The 21,006-nt window shown below is 44.0% G+C and overlaps 1 protein-coding gene across 3 annotated transcripts in view; it reads left to right on the plus strand.

Moving 5' to 3' along the window:
• The window catches only part of LOC142564711 (uncharacterized), a 117,319-nt gene that overhangs the window by 68,208 nt on the left and 28,105 nt on the right, over positions 1–21,006 (plus strand). Inside the window, exon 2 of one of the 3 annotated variants that reach the window (XM_075675849.1) lies at positions 10,438–10,671. The exons of the other annotated variants lie outside the window; for them this stretch is intronic. Within the exon in view, the coding sequence (XP_075531964.1) occupies positions 10,438–10,622 (185 nt within the window). The 3' untranslated portion in view covers positions 10,623–10,671. Of the gene's footprint in view, positions 1–10,437; positions 10,672–21,006 lie in introns of those variants that run through there. 3 annotated transcript variants of the gene reach the window in all.

Raw genomic sequence — 21,006 nt, forward strand, 5'->3', positions numbered from 1 at the left:
TTAGACCATCACGATCAATTAGCATCCGATACAAGATTTCTCACTTGACAACATCGACCGGGTCGGAGCTTGTTGCCCTCCGAGGTGCCGTTGATTACATTAACAACCAACCCGCTAATCGGTGGGCAATATTCTGCGATTCGAAGGCGGCCTTACAATGTCTTCTGTCATCTCTTCGTCGCGGGTCCTGTGAACAACTCGTGTCGGAGATACGAGAAATGCACCATCGTATGATAGCGAAAGGACACGACGTCGTGTTTCAGTGGCTGCCTGGCCATTGCGGTATGTGCGGCAACGACCTAGCTGACGAAGCTGCTAAGAAAGCACGCGAAGAAGCAACCCTTGTTTCTGTACCTTTATCACGGACCGAAGAAGCCCAACACCTAAGCAAGCTACACTCTAAGAAAAGTTTACACCCTTTGGAGTGCCCCTTCTGCCACACAACAATAATCATCATCTGCCTTGATGCGTTTCCTTTCTTGAAAACGCCGTGCCCGCTACTTTCCTGTCGGGAATGCTATCATGCTGATAACGCGCATGCCGTTCGTTACTGGAAAGTACTGGGCTCGCAGCGTTAAAGAAAGGAAACGCATCAAGGCAGATGACGACTATCGTTGTGTGGCAGAAGGGGCACTCCAAAGGGTGTAAACTTTTCTTAGAGTGTAGCACGCCGTATGACATCAGAGAAGTGGCACACACCTGAATTCACCCAAGATCGATTGCATTCCCGCGACCCCTCTATGCAACTGCGGCTGTTACCAGAGCTTCCGCGAACTGAGCAAACAATGCTGTGCCGCTTACGCTTGGGCGTCGCATTCACCAATGCATATACGTTTTTGATTGGAATAACTGATAGCGCCGACTGCAATGCCTGCGGTGTCGAGGAAGCTATAGAACATCTACTGTTCTACTGCCCATCTTTTGAAAACGAAAGACTCACAGCTCTCACTCAGCTAGATAGAACACCGTTCACCTTGAACAAGATCTTGGGACCATGGCCTCGCATATCGAAGCTACAAAAGGCCACGAAAGCATTGCTGCGATATTTGAAAGCTACTGGATTGAGTCAGCGTCTGTGATCCGGACTGAGTGACCGAACGATATCCCCAGTAGACTTTCTCTTCTTCTTTTAATCTTTCCGTCCCCTTTTCCCTTTCCCCAGTGTAGGGTAGCCAACCGGGCTCAGTCCTGGTTAACCTCCCTAACTTTCATTTATCATTTGTTCTTTCTCTCTCTCTGACACGACGTTGCTGCTTCTTCTCGTGTAGTGTTTGTGAAAACCGGTGCTTAAAGCGCTTACGTGGATTTACCTTTTGTGATATTAGCTGGTACTGGCTGTGATTTACATTACTTACGGTGCAATTGCTGCTCTGCGTGCCGCATCCAGGGCGATAATAAAAATGTTTTGAATAACGACTGAAATAATAGGCGGCGCGCTCTTGCAGGAAGTTCAGCTTGGCGCTTAAGGCCGGCAGAACTAAAGATGAAGTGACTGCACAACACCTGCCACCGCTGACAGCAGTCATGGGTTTAGCAGTCCTTAGCGTGGTTTTCTTGTAGAAAGGCTTGACATATGTCAGACTCTACGGTTTGACGTCAGACTGCAAGGTCAAAGGCACATTGTAGATCAAGATACGAAGCGAACATGAAAGCATGCGTGATACCTTTTTGGCCTGGTGATAAGGGCCGCGACGTTTTTAGAACAGCCCACAATTCGAAACATAAATGAAAATAAAGCATTTTTAGGAGTTCAGCAGAGTAGTTATTTATTTTATTTATTGAGCTAGTTTACGCACATGAACGATGAAAAAAATTATGTCAGGAGACATCTCGACGGGCCCTTAGCCCTCGTAAACCAACGCAAACGGCAAGTAAAAAACGTAAAAAAATCAAAGCAAAGGGGGTACCGGATCAGATGAATTACCGAAGAACTCAACACTCACTGAAGCAAAATAAAGAAAAAGAAATAAAGTGTGACATCATGCCTTGCACAGTTTGATTGTTTGTCGTTTCTACATGTCAATCAGTTTTTTTAAAGTAATTTTCATAACTCATTGTGCCTTAGTCCATTTATAAGGCAAATTGAGTAGCAGAAGGCACGGGCTTCAAACCTCTTCAACTCATCCCCTCAGTAAATCTATCTACATTCTTAATAAGCGCTTTGTTCACAGCTGAGCACGAGCTTAATCATTTTAATTACACTTGTAATATCCACAGGCAAAGTGAATGATAATGGATTGAAAGGTAGCATACAAATGGTGGCAACCTAAGTAGCAACCTCCAAATGGCATTATGTAGTGCTAAACTGGCTGAGCTAATACTGCGCTGATCATAACCTTACTCTCTACTTTCTTGGATATTTATGCAGATCTATAAGTATGTTACTCAACCTTGACAATGCAAGCGAAGGCCAGTCAGGACCACAGAGAAGGTGTGGGACATACTTTTGAGCAAAGACTCGAACAGATTGAGACTCTGGTGTTGCTTGAAGGGTGCCACGGATAATTACTGTGTCTCGGCCATATTAACTATGTTCACATACGAATGCAGCCGGCCATTCTGGCTAATAAAAATCATTATAGGTTATGGTGACGACTTAACAATGCCGGCGAAGCTTGACCGACTTCAGTCTTTGCAACAGCCAAGACTTCAGCAACGTCATCTCGTCCGGAATAAAGATTTTGGCCCACTCAGTATTAAGGTTTTCTTGGCTTGATTACCGACGGGCAAGGCACATGTCAGGTTGTTTGCACGTACACGAGAACGCTCGCTCGTATTGGGAAACATGGAAAAAGCCGAGTGCAGGCGTTAATTTGCTTCCACATTCAATCCTAAATGACTTTGCTATGGCTTTGTGTTGTTAAAAGTCATACGCGGTGCGTTTGTTTTGGTGTGACATTTTCATGGGACGAACATCATGGGCTAGCATACAGCTCGTCCACCATTTTGAAAAGAAAGGGAGTGTGAGAGAGCATCCTGGACAGCGAGAGACAAGCTCGAAAAGGACAGAAAGCAATAAAGAACAGAAAGAAAAGGTCTTTCATTGTGCCATCGTTTGAATTTCTCGTGACATCATTTTGCTTTTCTCCAGCAGCTGCAAGAACATATGCTTTCGCTGAGGATTCTGGCATAACGTTTTAATTCTTGTCACTGTTCTCAAAACATGCCGCATTTCTACAAAGCTTCTGGTAAAGAAGATGACAAATTCTAGCGAAACACGTTATAGTCGTTATATTATGAGAATATGAGCATTCTTGGTCGGTATAGATAAATGTAGAGTTACCAGTAGCATCTAAGAAAACAATTTTTGGCTGTACATATCGTTCGCTATACCACCCTGTGTCAGAATTTGGTAATGAAGTAGACGTACTCCTAAGCACTTTGGTGATGGCACAGAAAACTGCCATCATGGGGGACATCAACATTAACGTTTTAGAAGATGGGATATCTAGCTGGCTACGCACATTGTACCATTTCCTAGTTTACGGCTTTGAAAACATCACTGCTCTTTTCTCTCTCTTGCCTTTGTGTTCAGTGACTTCTGTTAGCTTTGTCCATACCTAAAGCAAGTCGCTTAACCGATGTACGCACACGACTGCGAATATCTCTTGCAGCGCCTACTCTAAGGTGTGTCGGCGCTCAGGTGGACGCATTGTAATACTCCACAGAACTCCAACTGCCGCTTATATATCGTGGTTCCTTCGCTACCACTTGCAGTTACCACCAAATCTTTCACCACATGTCACAACATAACTGTGTCGTCTGTGGGCCGGAATAGTGTTCCGTAAGTTCATGCAGCTATCGCCACTGGAATGGCTGAAAATTTAAGTCTGGGTTTTTGCGTGCCAAAACAACGATCTGATCATGAGGCACGCCTAAATAGGGTACTGGGGATTGCTTTTTACCAAGTTAGGTTCTTTAACGTGGACGCAATGTGCATTACACGAGCGTTTTTGCATTCCGCCCCCACAGCCCAGCCTTACAGCTCATCAGCCCAGAAAGTAACACGAGCTCTTCTACAGTACCTGAATATGACAGACTTGGCTGCACGGCTGTATATACACCCACTTTGTCTGGTGCGAGTCATTCGTCTGAATTGATGTCTTCTCTCGCTTTCGATCCCGCTCCTCACGTGCAGGGTATAAAACTGAACGAAGTGTACTTTCCATCCCTGTCCTTCCTTCATATCAAATATATGAACGCTACAGGCGAATTTTCACCGCCATCGTCGCTGTCATGGTGATTTTCCGCATAAATACCAAATGCAATAAGATCCTTCTCAGTTTACTGTGGGTGCTTCGGAAAACGTGCGAGAGCGAGCAGGGAAGGATGGTGGCTTGATGCACGCCGCATTACCTTGCGCTCAATGTTGTAGTTCGCTTGATCGAGCGCGTGCCTGGAGAGCAGGTGAGCACGGGTCTCCTCCCTTTTATCCGGATGTGGATGTGCGGCTGGGCGCATACGAGGCCTGCGCGCCCTACCTTGGCGGTAATTTCGGGCGTGCGCAACGCTTGGGTGAGAGGAGATGGCTGGTAACTTCATATTAGCTGTCTTCCCGTGCACGTAGTGCTGGAGGTCGCGCAATCTTAAGTTTAGGAGACGCGTTAAAGCGAAAGTTAGCCCGAAGCGTTCCCTACCCTTTGTTTGCGGAGAGAGAGAAGTCATAAGGGAAAGGCAGGGAGATTAACCAGGCTGAACCTGGTAGGCTACCATGCACTGGAGAAGGGGGAAAGGGAATTGAAAGAGACGGAAGGGAGAAGTCTACACTTTGCACTTTTACACACACAAGCGTCATCGCTGAGTCAGTCACAGGCGGTCATACAGGCTGGTGTATTTCAAGAGAGAGAGAGAGCAAAGAGAAGAAAGACAGAGAGATCAGAGAGCGTTCGGTTTGCTACCCTACACTGAGAGAAGGGAAAGGGGGAATAGAAAGAGGAGAGAGGAATAGAGTGAAGCCAGTGTGTGCACGCAGCAAAGTGCCTTGAAATCAGTCAAGTCCAAGCAAGTGCCTCGCCGATACATTGGGCTGCCGTCATTCTGCTGTTTGAAGCTAATCTTGGTGCTTCCCCATATCTGGTGATGCGTGTTGAAATCACCTGTGAGGACCAAGGAGCCAGTGGTCGTCAGCAGTACGTTACAGTACGTGGCAGTATATTGTTAAGGTAAACAAACCCCAGCAGCGCCTTTATGGCCTGTAGATAGCAAACGCTCGAGGGCACGGGCAGTTCTTCTCCTCTGTGAAAGGCCTGTCGTCTAAGTGCCCCAAAGCTATCCGAAGGGCACTCCTCCTATCTTCATATATGGAGCAAACACACAAGAGATGTTTGGTCGTTTCTTTGACACCACATGTACTGCAATCGGCACTGCCCGCCATTCTAATGAGGAATGAGTAGGCGTTTGTGAATGAAACTCCTATTCGCAGGCCGCACAGTAACGTTTCTTTCCGTCGATAAAAACAGGGTAAAAGTCGTAATCTCATATGTGTGTCCATCCATATAGGCGCTGTCTGGTGAACTCCGGTGTATTCCATTTTCCTATAGTAATAATGTGGGCAAGACCACTGAGGTGCCACGTTGCATCCGCTCTCGAAAATGGTATCGAGGTGCTTTCACATTCACCATGTGCCTCACGGGCAGCTTTGTCGGCACTTTTATTGCCAGTAGGGTTACAGTGCCCAGGTAGCCACTGAAATACAATGTCGTGGCCTCTGTCCATCGCTTGATGGTAGCGTAATCGTATCTCTGCTACCAATTGTTTATGGGGGCCGGGGCGCAGAACTTATAAAATTGATTACAGGGTGCTTTTGAATCACAGAATATAGCCCAGTGATTTGGTGATTGCTGGTGCACATATAGCATTGCGCTACGGAGGGCGACAAGTTCGGACCCTGTCAATGTTGTGACGTGGCTGATTTTGAACTTCTTGACGTCGATGGAATAACTACCGCACTAGGAGAGTTGGTTAGAGTCGAAGAGCCATGTGTATAAATGTGGTCTGGGCGGGGATTGGCGCATTGTCAGGCATTAAGCTGCCTTTTTGCCACCCCTTCCCTCTGTACCACTGGAGAAGATATGTATACTTGAATTGATGATGAAATGAATCACTTCACTTCACTAACTGGATTCGAGCAGGAATCATGAAGACGATGTAGAGCGGCTTGATTCAGGGTGCAAGTTGGCAAGTCGGACTTCTTTCCAAATCTTGGAATGGAAACCCCCACTTGTGGCTGCTGGAGATACAGCAAAGGACAATGTGATCTTGCTGAAGGCGTGGAATCGCATAGAAGACGCATAGTTTCGCATAGTATCGAAAGGAGGCTACGATGCCCGAAAACATTGCCTCTGGTTTACTTTATGAGAGAGAAGCAAGGCGTTGAGACTGGAGGCGCGAAAAGTGTCGCTGAATGGGTGTTCGTGGCGACATACCTACTGATGGAAAGTTCCTTGGCGATGGCGATTGTTGAGGCTGTTAAAGCGCATCGCGGTACACCAAGACAGGTTCTAAGTGCTTGAGCTTGCATGCTCTCAAGCACTCTAAAATTTGCCCTCCGGGTGCTTGACAGCACCGGAGTGCTGTAACGCAAGAAACCCAAGAAGAGCGCCTTGTACAGTTGAAGCATAGAACACACCGACGGTCCCCATGTTTTTCCAGCGATGGCTTTGAAAAGGTGACTGATCGAGAGGAGTCTCTTCCTTATGTAGGATACATGGGGGCTCCAGGAGAGGTCGCGGTCGACAGTGATCGTTAAAAAGGGATGAGTTCTCTAGTACAAGATAGGCTGACCATGGCATCCAGTCATCGAGCTTCGCGGGAACGCGAATAATGCACATTTTGCTGTACGGACGCCGAGGGCTTGTCTCTGAAGATAAGCAAATGTCAGCGTTGCAGACTTTTGTAATCTTGGGCGAACCTTCGGGCGAGTTACTCCTGAAGCCCCGGTGCAAATGTCATTTGCGTAAACTGACAGGCTGGCCCACTGTGGCAGATATTCGGCCAGCCCAATCAGAGCTATGCTGAAAAAAAACTGGGCTCAGAACACCACCTTGAAGAACTCCACGGCTGGTGTAGTGGTCGGTAGTTTAACCATCCTCGGTGAATACAAAGAAGCCGCTTCGGGTCAGGTAGCTCCGAAACTAATGTATCCTTGCAAATGTTCAATTCAGTGCATCCATTGCAAAGGTGATGGTCAATAGACAGGCAAGAGAACAAGAATTCATGATCGCCAGTCAGCGTCTAGAGTCGCTGAAGAAGTACGTTTATCTAGGACAATTATTCACAGGGTACCCTGATCATGAGAATGAAACTTATAGAAGAATAAAAATAGGTAGGAGTACATACGGCAGGCATTACCAAATCCTGATTTGGAGCTTATCACCGTTGAAAAACTAGTCACTGCATTCTACCGGTGCTATCATACGGGGCAGAAACCTGGAGGTTAAGAAAGAAGCGCAAGAACAAGTAAGGACCACGCTAAGAGTGATGGGACGAAAAATGCTAGGCGGAACGTTAAGAGACAGAGAGCAAACGGGGATAGCTGATATTCTAGTTGACATTAAATGAAAGAAAAAATGGAGCTGTGCAGCAATGCGCAGGGTAGATAGCCGGTGGACCATTAGAGTTACAGAATGGGTGTCAAGTGAAGGGAAGTGCAGTCGAGGACGGCAGAAAATTAGGTGGAGTGCTGAAATTAGAGCGCGCCGGCTTCTGCCGTCTCCCTCTCAGAAGCCGGCGCGCAGTCCGTATCTCGCTCTCTCACCCAACGTTACTAGACTAACGTTGTTCTCATTCCCACTGGGCTTCCCTGCTACGCTTGCTTGCCGGCCTTGGTGGCCGCTGCTGCTTCCTCGGTCTCTCGTCGCGCAGGACGTCGGTGGCATGCGGCTTTGGCACCACATCCCGCTGCTGCTTGTTGGCTCGGGCAGCACGTACCGCTATGGTACTCGGCTAAACTCGAAGGATCGCTCTGCGGCGTTCAATTGGACATTAATGCTTTCGTATTCACAACTCATAAGAAGTGCTTAAGTGTCCTCGAATAATTTTTTTCTCCCTCTCTTCCCTGCTTTCTGAGCCGCGCGCTTCCAATTACTGTTTCGCGCACTCTACGTTTCACTGCAACCCGCTGCTGTTGGCAATTTGCGTGCTCTACCATGTCCTGAACCCTAGAAGAAGAAGAAGTATAAGAAGATTTTTATTCATTCACTCAAAGAACTGAAAGCATAGCAACCAAATATACAGAAGGAGGTCCCAAAGCAGCGGGGCATGCGACATGATAGGCGAGAGTTGTGACGTCATGTTTGCAGGCGCGGATAGTGGCTGCTCAGAGAAAAAAAGAGCTCGGACCATGCTCCGGCCATCATTTAAATGTTCAGCTTGATTCGCGGCGTATGTTTGTTTCCAGATACCCAAACCTGGTGAGAGGCCCTTTAAATCGAACGTAGGTGTTCATCACCTGTAGTGCAGCAGAGCCATGCAGTGGAGTAGTGCGCTGTCTGACTAATTTACTGAGCTTGCATGTTTACGCTTGCGATCTGTGGCGCACCGGCCTGCCTCACCGACATATATAGTATGCACTTAAAGCAAGGCAGCGTATTTTGTTTATAGAAGGGTTGTTTGAGGAATTAAAATTTGCATGTAGGTTATTTGGTTCTTGAATACGGATAGGGAACAGCGCTACATAGTTCTTAGAAGACACAAACGTGGAAACGCGACGACGTTTGAGCACCCAGTAAATTTTGCGACATGATTCTTTTCGCACTAAATAGTTCCGACACGCATCGCCACTGGGCAACTGCTACAAGCCCCCAGTCGTGCCGCAAGACTTCAAGCCACATGCGTTTCAGCCATGGCACACGTCTTCATAATCCTTTGAGAGACATCGTGCAAATAGAGAATGACAGCCGTCCTCTACCTGCTTGATAAAACATCCTCGATGCCTCGCTTAAGCTTCGATTGCGCCGACGAGAGAGACAGAGAGGTCTGCTGTAACCACGACATGCGTGCCTAACACCTTTCGCTCGAACAGGATTGAGGCACGGTAATCGCATCTGGCTTCGCTCAGACGTTTCCCGCGTCAGGGAATATGTCGATAGTGGAGCAGCGCTCTTCGAAAGTATCCTGTATACTCAAAGTGACTTATTACTGTCACCGCGATGTGACAACTCTGGACAGTTGCTCACGTACCAGTAGACTCTTTACACCTACAAGTCATGTAGGGCAGAGAGCAGCTATGTACCTGCCGTTGTGAACGACCAATTCCAATGAAGAGCTTACGCATTACAGTTGAAGTTCACAGGAAGCGGATATAATTTCCGTCAATATCATAATCAATAGAATATCTACTATATAACATATATCATATATATAACTTCCCCTGAAAAATGCTGGGAGAAGTCTGAAAATTGAAACGGCTAAACAAGAGTGAGTACATTAGCTTTACGCGGAGATGGTGTCGTACCTTATGAAGTTCTACGGGGCAGCTATTGCTAGTTGAAAAAGAAAGAGTACATTAGCCCTTGTACCACTGAATGACAAGATAGTGCACCTTCCAGAGAAATGAAGAGTGAAGTGCAAGGTAAAGAACCTCGGATTTTATTCTCAATTAATATGACCTAGAAACATAATATAAATGGGAGTAAATTAAAACTAGGAGGCGAGATTGAAAAGCTAAAAATTGGTGGTAGCAGCATTTTCAACCGTTGCAATGGTGGGAGTCTACAGAAATTGCAAAGAAGTGAATGAGAACAATACAGCACCCTTTCTTAAAGTATGGAGCTACGTAAAAAAAGAGCATGCGTATATAAGCAAACTTTTCTTGTCCATTTGTCTATGCTTGTTCCACTTGGCATTTCGTTGTCCATGCAACAGAATCTATAACAAGAACTTTCATACAGAGCCTCCCATTTTCCGGTTTTGCTAGTCACTCGACTTCTGTTGAGTGCTGTGCGATTAAGGGTACCTTGCAGATTTTATCGAAATGACAACTTCATAGCTACAAGACAAAGCTCCACCTTGAGCACAGTATAAAATGAGGAATACAACGCGCCTTGCAAGCTAAGTTGCAGGCTAAATGAGCGGATTGAGATAGCGCCAGAGTGGCGGCCTCTGCAGCAATGTGCGTGATTGCCTATAGTACAACTCTTTCACACAATGTGAGGAACAAGGAGACGAAGACAATAAGGAAGGAAAAACAGGTTCGAAAGTGAACAACGATATGCCGAGACATTGACGAGACGCTTCTAAAAAAAAAAAAATGTGTGAAAGCCTTGTTGCACATGAGCACGGACATTCTGTCCGTGAACTGAATGCGCCGTGGCCGTAAATCATGCCTTGCAAGTGCGCTTGTGTGTGCATTGACGCCCCTTCCCTCGGTGCGGCTCTTCTGCCGCCTGCTGCTTTCGCTTGCTTTTTTTTTTTGTAACAGTCGCGCCTTTTTCGTAGCAGCAACAGGCGGCAGGAAGAAAAGCGCGGCCCGGCTGATGCCTGGAAAGACGTGCGCTCATAAATACACGGCCCAGGAACCGCATTCAGCTGGGGCAGCGTCACGCGACAAGCCTTCCAGCGCAGCGAGCAACATGGCCGGCGGCGCCACCGCGGGCCGAATACGAACTTCCTCGCCCGCTTGACGTCGCGGTGTCTTCGCATCGTCCCTGAAAACACAAAGTATAAAGATTGCTACCCCGAGAGAGAGATGATAACTTCAAAATGTATCAGTAACAAATCTTAACTTTTCTTTTTGTTTCTTTTTACACAGATTCTAAAGAGAAAACTTAGGCCACTTCCATTCCGGGTCTAACTCGTAGGTGCGACCTGCCAGTGAATGCAATCTAACAGTCAACATTGTCGCACCTCTACCCTACATACATGGATTGTATTAAAGTCAGGTACAGTTCGTGTAAGAATGGGAGCTCTTCATCGACGTCCTTTATACCGGTATATCAAGGGCCAAGAACATTTAGGCTGAGACATTTACGACGGCAGAGCTGTGTGCTATACTTTCCGCATTACGTTTCATATGTTCACACTGAGGATCATTTCAGTGGGCGATTCTGAGCGATTCCCAAGCTTGACTGTTGTCCATAGAGCTTGGGAACACTAAACAATGCATTAATATACGAAATACAAAAGGCTTGCGCTACAACAAAGGGTCTTCTCCGTGATATCGCATTCCAGTGGATACCAAGTCATTGCAAAATTACAACAAACGTCATGGCAGATATAATATGCGCTCGATGCTGAGAAAATGGAGTACTATAGCTATACTAAGCCGTCACGGCGAGTGATGCGCGTGTCTTTTAAGCAAACTCTGTCGTCGAATGTGCAGAGAAACTTGGTTCACAAAATGGTGCGAAAATCTCGAGATTATATGTGACAGACCCTAACATGCAATTCACCATACCTATACAGATCAGTCGCTCAATATAAACCATTCGTAGACTTGGAACTGGCGCCGTCTATACTGAATGCTTCTTATACAAGATAGGAAAAGCTGACAGTACTGTGTGCTTTTGTGAGAAGGCTGACGAGGACATAAAGTATCTGCTATTACACTGCAAAATTATTATTCTCACCGCAAGAGGCCTTTTGCGAAGATACATGCTTTGGAGAGGAAGCCAACATCACTAGACAAAATCCTGGGCGCATGGCCATCAGAACACTTGCAACGCAGCGCAGCACAAGCTTTAGTACAGTTTCTTGAAGAATCTAGTATATCGAAAAGTAACAAAATTTTATTATTCTAACTTTGATCACAACGCTGTATCTGCCGAAGTACATTTTTTCCAAACATTTTCATGTACAGGGCGTCCCGTCTATCATGCACCAAGATTTAAAAATATGCAAATACCACGTGTTTGGAGAGAATCAAGGTAATGTTGTTTGACGCCGCTTGGAGATACGCAGATTATTTTTTGCATTCCGCGTAATTACATAATTAGCTTAATAAATAATCAGCTTCTCAAGTATTAGATGAAAAGTGTCAACATGAAAATTGTAGAGCAACTTGAAAAACTCCTGATACAGCTTTCTGTTGCTCAATGCGTGCTACATAAAAGCGTTTTTCCGAGCGTGGAAGAAGCCCGCGAATACCAGTCGCGCGGCAGTCCGCCTTTTTTTCATGGCGCGACGGTGCACGCGCCCTTCCCTAGCGGATTAGTCGCGAAACGTTTTGGAAGGGACGCGCGCGCGGAGTGCGGCCTGATTTCGGGAGAAATTCTCCCTAAACAAAAGAAAAGAAGCGCATAGATGCGCCCTGCAGGAAGCACTCGTGCCATGCACCGCTTTGGAACTCCACTGGTATACAGCTGTACATCAGTGTGGTGCCGAAAACGTGCGCAGCGTGGGACTGCAGCTCCAATTTAAAACCGAAAGCGCCCAGGGCTTCAGGACTGCACAGTGAACCGCATAGTTGCCGCCTTGCGTTGATGGCTAGCAAATTTATCGAAAAACACTTGGGCGACACTTCAAAAACATCACGTTGGTGACGAAGTCTTGCAGCGTCGGCCCTCTCTTGTTGCCCTCTCCATCCGTGGAATTCCAAGATCCAAATCGCAACAGTGGATTGCACTTGTAGAATTGAGGACCTGGATTTCAAAAGTTGGATGGCAACTGTGGGATGGGACAGAACCTGGATCTCAACATCCGTAATCCCTGTGCTTAATGCGCTGTGGTTCACCTGTCTTCTTTTGAACTCACCATGTCTGCATCAGGGCAACTCTATTTCGTGGAAGTGCTACAAACAGGCTTAACTATTGAAGACTGGACGATCCGGTTCCCCACTCGGTGTCGTATGTGGTGATATCGGTGATGGGGAGCATTTCGTCTGGTTGTGCCCGCAGTTCGGCGAGGAAAGAAAGCCATTGCTTCAAAACCAAGATGAGAGCGGTCTTCCAAGCTTGAGCTTTTAAGACGTAGTGTTTCCCGAATGACCCGGAGTAATCAGGAGAGGAATCCTACGCCTGTCGATTGCCTTCCTCTAAGACACTGAGTTGATGAACGTTTGATAAAACACCCGTGCTATACAAAATGCTGGCCAAGCACGCCAGGGTAACCCTATCGGCTTCAACACCATCATCATCCTTTAAAACTCTTGCGCATGTTTTACGAAGACATGCAGCTATTTTTGTTTTCTCCCAGTTTAAAGAGACGGTGTATTGTAGTGCTTAGTTCTTCACCGTCATTTAAAATTAAAATGCCGACCTGGCTACGAACCCGGTATAATACAATAGATCGGTGATAGGCTACACGGCAGGCGACAAAAATAATTTTAATGGAAGAAAGCGAACTCGTACATAACTGTTTATCATGTCTCGAATTTTGTCTTTTCCTCATCTAAAGCAGAAACAACAAACGTGCCCTGTGGGTTTCAGAGAACGAATCATATTATAAAACTTCGGCAGTAAGAAACACGAAAGTAATAATGACTTTTAAGAGAAATCGATAGCAGTGCCACTGTACGATCACTGATGGGTAACCGATGGAAATGATCGCTATGTATACTTAATACGCACAGATAAAGCCAAAAGATAATGGCAACAAGGAAGCGCAGGGGAAATTACCTGTTCATTTTAATTGAAATGTAGCCATTATAGATAAATGAAAATGAAAGATAACGAAAAAACAACTGACCGCAAGTGGAATACGAATCCACTTTTTCGCATTACGCGTGCGATGTTCTTACCAATTGAGCTCAGTACCGCGGCGCCGTTTTCCCACCCAGAGATGTGTTTGTGACTTGCCATAAACCGGGCCCCTCAGTTCCCCTTCTTCTTGTTCATTGATACGGGCAGTTGATTGAAGCTATATTAAGAGGGCGATGTCCACATGGTGTCATATAGTTCGAGAGGCTACCGTAACATACACTGATAATGATTAGTTTTCGCAAGATGTTTCATTATCCCGAGATAAGTAATTCATACTGCATGATTAAATTTTTCCCCTTCGTTATATTGTTTGATTGAAGAAGAGCACAAAGCGGCTACACGAGAAACTTGAGACTTGAGAAAGTAAGAATAAAAAATTGAAAACGACTGCTCTTGTTCCAAAGGTATGTGAAATTGAAAATTAATAATAATTAATTCGCATTTGCTATCGTTCAATGTCATATATTTCAAGCATATTTATTAGCTATTTATCGACCATTTATTGCTTACTTTATGAATGTACGAATGCTTGCTTTTAATTGCAATGTCTTCTAACAAATCCCTAAACATATTGCAGCTGACGCACACTGGTTACTGTGTACTCAGTATTCGACGCCCGCCTGCAGATCGACATAACCTCTTCCATCACCTCCCGGTTGTCGAACTACCTAAACGATGGATCTTACTTTGTGAGCAATAACGTAGGAAGTTTGGTTCTCTAGGTCACTAGCGGATTTCGTGAAGGATTAATTCTTGACCGTTTTATTATATTTCGTAAATACCAATTCGCCGACACTTCAAATATTATTTATTCCTCCTGTATGCTAACGACCTAAAAGTATTTAAGACTGCCAACAGTGTTCGCAACTGCATTGCCTTCTGAAGAGACACTTTCTCACTGTCAAGATGGTGCAGTGTCCATAAGGTGCTCTTAAATGTTTTTCCAAAGCTGTGGTGGCGAGTCTATTATTTATTTATTTATTTATTTATTTATTTATTTATTTATTTATTTATTTATTTGCACAATACTGCAGGAAGCAGTGCTGCCCAAGTAGGAGAAGGTTACAGGAGATGGGTTCACAATAGTTTTCAATCATGTGATGTGAATTTAACAACACTTTGAGGTAGATAATTATACTCTTCACTCATAGATGGAAGAAATGATTTCTGAAAATTTTCTGCGGGCAATTTATGCTTGTACTAGAACGAAAAATACGCGATGACCTGTGTGAAGCGTGAGAAATATATGTGGCATTAGCCAAACCAGTTTGCTTATGGAGCACCAAGTAGGAAAATTGGAGCCTGGCGATTCTACGGCGCACGTGAAGCGGATACGGTCCGAGTTTTCCTAACATACCAGAAGCAGGTGGTGATGTTCAGTAATCTGAGAAGATAAACCGTGCACACAGGCGCTGGATTCGCTCCGCTTCGGCAATTTTCTTATTGAAGTGTGGGTGCCACGCTATTTATGGTCACTCTAGAGCTGGGCGCACGATGGAGCAATAAGCGTGAAACTTGCCAGTTGGTGCAAACGTCTTTAATATCCTACGTAGAAAGCAAAGTTTTTTTAATGTTTTGTTGCATACGTTATCAATATGAGTGTTCAATCTCAGGTTGTTGACTGCTAAGCGTAAGTATTTACGAGAAATAACAGATTTAAGGTCCCGATAAGGTTTAGAAGTATAACGTAGTGCCTTTCGTTTCGTAGCTTTGTCATTGACACTGTTTTATAAAAACTTTTTCTAAATTACTCTTTTGCTGCACCAGTCCGCCAGCTTACAAAGATTGTTATTAAGTGTGTCCTTGCATGAATAACTCTTGACAACAGAATAAATGACACAATCATCTGCAAACAACTTCATCTTGATATTGGTAAATAATTTACACATAATATATATATATATATATATATATATATATATATATATATATATATATATATATATATATATATATATATCATTTATGCAGATGAGAAACAACAGAAGTCTCCACACTGACCCCTGTGGCACACCAGACAAAACACCCAATTTTCTAGATTTCACACTATCACTTTCCATAAACTGCTCACGATTTTCTAAGTAGGCCTGCATCCATCGCACTAGGGTTTCCGTTAGTCGAATCATTTAAGCGTTTCAATTAGGACAATATGCAGTGCACTGTCAAATATCTTTGATAGGTCAAGAAATATCGCACCAATCTGTAGGCGGTCGTCCATAGTACTGGCAAATTCGTGTATAACAGACAATTATTGAGTTGTCGAAAATTTTCAATGATAACCATGCTGGTAATCAACAGAAACATTATTTGTTTCCAGGTCGTCAGATATGTAAGTAGCAATAATATGCTCCTAGAGCTGACAAGTGCTTATTAGGGAAATAGGTCCATAATCGCCGAGATCTAGTTTATCGCCTACTTTAAATACCGCTATTACATTAGCCGTTAGCCACTCTTTAGGTATTGAGCTCTGTTTAAGGAATGAATTAAAAATAATGTACACAGGTATTCGCAAGTACGATCACAGTAGCGTCGAAGAAAGTTGTTAGGCAACCCATCAGCACCAGTTTATTTTCTGTTTCAATATTCAACATCATACAGAATATTCGCTCGCGATTAAATACAACATCGGGAATTAAGTATGAAGATTTTATATAGGTCTTATCTCGGGTGCTGATAATTAAAGGCTGAGTGAATGTTTTATAAAATTAATTATTAAATTCATTAACGATATATTCAAAATTCGAGTTCACTTTGCTGTTTCTTCTTAACTGTTCAACACATCGTTTCGAGTCGGACAGAAAAGGCCAACACTCACCTGGGGAGCTTTTTAAGAATGTCATCATAATCTGATTATAGAATTTGTCACAAGCGTTGCATAATTTGACAAGTAAAGCGCCTTTAAGATGGGGAACTCGGTACCTGTTCTGACGTTTTAGATTCTACGTTTTAGATGAACGAATTATCTGGTGATTTGTGGGTTACGCCGCTTAGTTTTCTTTCTACACATTTGCATAAATCAAACAATGCGAGACTTAACAACACATTTAAATTTGTCCCAAAGAAACATGACGTCGTCATCACGGTTAAATTTATCAATGGACAGGTGTAAATCTAGAACAGATTAATCATCAGCAGATGGTAAATCTAGAAACGTCTGCGCAGGGGGTGTAACTTTGGCGCATGTTTGTATATTCAGATTCCCATGCACGAGCTTATGATCGGCTATGCCTTAAGTTGTGGTCACAGCAGAATCTTCCTACAAGCCTTTGACGCGCACAAGATCAAGACTCAGTTGCGTTACTTCTGTGATATGTGTGGTATACATTACAGCCTGTCTTAGCACAATTTTTACACACTCTTCGACATGCTTCATCGGCTAGGATTGACGTCACTAAAGACCTTGGTGCGCATTTTGACAGAACGTTAAGTTTCTCTGCACGTGTTAGACATGTGAAACACGTTAGGTATATGAGGCCTTAGTCAAGTGTGAATGGCACCGTAAGCCCTGCTCCCAATTGTTTTCTTCTGCAAATGAACCAAGTTCACTGCAGTTTAGTTCAGCTCATTGCCTAAAGCTCCTTAACCAAGTACGATTTTGCTTGCCACAAATATCTCTCTGGCAGTATACGGCATTTTCTACGCAGCTTTCTTGTAGAAGTGTCTATCCGATGGTTCGCCCTGAAGAAAGATCTGCATCCTGCGTATATTGACATATTCAAAAATTAATTTTCTGTTATCTGCAATGGTTTCAGAAATTATGTTGCATGATCAACTTATCTACACACCCTCCTCTTTCTCTCCCTATGTTTTGTCATTTTCTCCTATTCTTTCATGTCGTTTTATCCACTGCACTTGTGCTTCCTGTATGTTGTGTTTCGAGAGCTTTATGTACAACAGTAAAAAGTTTCGATAGCTGTTCCCCGTAGACACTATAATAAATTATTATTATTATTATTATTATTATTATTATTATTATTATTATTATTATTATTATTATTATTATTATTATTATTATTATTATTATTATTATTATTATTATTATTATTATTATTATTATTATTATTATTATTATAGCACCCGCCGTGGTTACTTAGTGGCCATGGTGCTGGGCTGCTAAGCACGAAGCCGCGGGATCGAATCCCGGCCACGGCATTTCGATGAGGACGAAATGCGAAAACAGCCGTGTCCCCCACAACGGCGTGCCTCATAATCAGAAATTGGTTGTGGCACGTAAAACGCCAGAATTATTTTTAATTATATCACTGTTGGATTATTGTCATTGTCTTATTTCACTGCCGACGTAATCGCGCTGACCTTCTGTTTCTTTTCAACCCACCCCGAACTCATCAGTTGTATCATGATTCGTATTCCGGGCAAAATCACCAAAAAACATACACCTTTCCAAGGTCCTGCCCGCCATCACCAACACTTAACCATCCACAGAACATAGAGTCATTATAAGGCTTATTTTCATGATCTTGACATTTTTCATAATTCACTGCCATTGTTCTTTTCCTGAGTTTTGCGTTGTTATGTCATAGTTTCACATATTGTTCAACTGCCCTTCTCCTTCTTTTTCTTTTATATTAACTTTGCACCTTGCTGTATGTACACTCTTCTTTTCAATATTGTTCTTTTTATTCATTGTTTCTTTTACTGATTCCCTTGCTGATTTTTTTCTTCCTTTTTTAATATACGGGTGCGCTAGAACTTAGACCTCATGGTTGTCCCGGGTCACAGTAAATAAGTTATATTATTTTATATTATTATTATTATTATTATTATTATTATTATTATTATTATTATTATTATTATTATTATTATTATTATTATTATTATTATTATTATTATTATTATTATTATTATTACTATTGAAAGGAAAATCTCGACTACTCTTCGCCGTTTCCTGATACTTCATTGGTATCGTCTGCTCTAGCAGTTAGATAGAAAGGCATTTGCATGCACGGCACTTCAGCGCTTCTTTCTCATGTGAGCCAGATGGAATTCTTCCATCAATGCTAAAAAAAACATGCGGATGACTACTAGCTCCTTCTCTAACTTCTATTTTTAACAACTATCAGCATTAAACAAATGTTGATAGCTTAAATCAGTATTAAAACAAATGAACAATGACTGCAGGCCAATAACTACTTTCGTTTAGCTTCCAACCTATTTGGAACTATCCTGCACAAAATTCTAGTATACACGGTTCAAACTTCGCTACTGGCCGAGCAGCACGGATTTTTTCCAGGCTGGTCAACAACCACACACCTTGCATCATTTTTGGCCTATGCCTCGCAGATAGTTCATAAGCGCGGTTAACTTGATTGCGTATACTGTAATCTAAGCAAAACATTTGATTTGCTCAATCACATGTTAATCCGCGAACTATTGCTTTTTCACGTACCTATCTCTCTTTTCGGTCTACTGAAAAGCTATCTAATCAGCAGGACCTGTTTTGTTTGCGTCAACGTTCAACATTCCTGTACTTACGCTGCAACCTCTGGAGTTTCCCAGGATTCAGTTCTAGTACCTCTACCAATATTTGTCAATAAAGTAAACACCGTAATCGAACACTACCTTTTTTCTCTTATACGGTGGATGATATCAAAATATTTATTTAGTCACCTGTATTCGCGATTGTGAACTTTTGCAAGCGGACATCGTTGCACTGAAGTGCTGGTGTCGAGAGAACACACTCCTCTTAAACAAGGCAAAAACAAAGGTAGTCTCGTACACTCGCAAGGTCAGCGCGTCGGAACGGAACGAAAACAAAAACGAAAAACTAAATAAAACGATATTTTCGACTGGAACAAAAACGTAACCGAAACGTTATTTATTATTTTGTTTCGGACTCAAACCGAAATATTGTTTATCGGTTTTCGGTTCAAGGGAAAGTCGGCAATCCGAAACAACCGGCGTCAGGCAACGTCGGAATTAGCGCGTATATCTCAGGGGTCAGCATAAGTGCGTATCTCAGGCAGGGATAGTGCGAGCGATAGCCGGTCGAGCTCTCCACTAATCTAAGCCTGCCGCTCGGTGCACTAGCAGATCGGCATCGTAGCACATCCCAGGCGCTAAAGAGCTTATTGTTTTGTTGGCTACTGGTTCAACGCCTTGCTACCGAAGTTTTATCGTTCGTATATGTCCGTTTTAGTTCGTTTCATCGGAACAGCGGTCTCGCCTTTCGGCGAGTGCACTCGATGACGTGCCGCTTCTGAGATCATGCTCAGTACCTTGACTCAGGGCACTGAGCGTGATCTCTGAATTCGTAATTCACAAACTTTTTGGAATCCCTAGACCCCCCGAAAACATTTCTCTCACATACGGCGAGGCCTACCTGTACTTCATGAACAACGCGTGCCATCCAAAGCCCTAGCGCTTTTCCACTGCCGAGAGGACATCGAGGTAGCGGAAGATTTCCGCAGGAGGATTGCAGATCAATAAACGTGCACAGGCTCCCTTGGTACGGATAGCATCATTCCGCATTCACGGGATTCACGCATGGACCTGCCTTTCACCACTGAGGAGCTCGATGCGGCTCGTGCATTGTGTAATCAGTCGTCGTCGCCTGGACCAGATGGCATAATCGTACCGCATCTTGTGCCATCTGGGTGAGCGAACACGAAATGCGTTGCTGGATATATTAAATGAATCCTGGCGGGATGGAAAGGTTTCTCTAGAGTGCAAGACAAACCGTATGGTACTGCTCCTTAAACCTGGCAAGTCACCACTAGATCGCGCTGGCTAGTTGCATAGGGAAGGTGATGGAACGCATGATCCTTGCAAAATTGGAGTGGTACCTGGGACGCTACAAGGTTTATCCAAACGCTATGGCTGGTTTTCGGCGTCTCCGCTGCTCCATTGATAATGTCATCGAACTGGTCACTTACGTCCAGCATCAAAATAGATGTAAATGGCTATCTGTCGCCATGTTTCTGGAGGTAAAAGGAGCTTATGACAATGTTGCTCATGGCGCTATACTTGATGCTCTCGAATCGGTTGGTCTTGGTGGCCGAGTGTACCGGTGGACCCACAACTACTTACACATGAGGTCGTTTTATGTGCAGACTGATGACGGTCCGACCTCTCAACACTACACACACTGTGGTGTTCCCCAAGGGGGCGTCTTGAGCCCCACACTATTCAATCTTGTCCTTATTGGTCTCGTGGAACGCATACCAAGTGTTGTCCAGATATCAAGGTACGCTGATGACATATGCGTGTGGACATCAGGTGTAACACGTCCTCAGGTGCGCGCGAGGCTTCAAAAAGCTGTGACTTCAAAATCGGCGTACCTTGGCGACAAGGTCTCCAGATTTCACCTGAGAAATGTGCGCTGGTCACGTTTACGCGGAAGCCAATGATG

Source organism: Dermacentor variabilis, chromosome 1, assembly GCF_050947875.1.
Source record: "Dermacentor variabilis isolate Ectoservices chromosome 1, ASM5094787v1, whole genome shotgun sequence".
In the NCBI taxonomy this organism is placed as follows: domain Eukaryota; kingdom Metazoa; phylum Arthropoda; class Arachnida; order Ixodida; family Ixodidae; genus Dermacentor; species Dermacentor variabilis.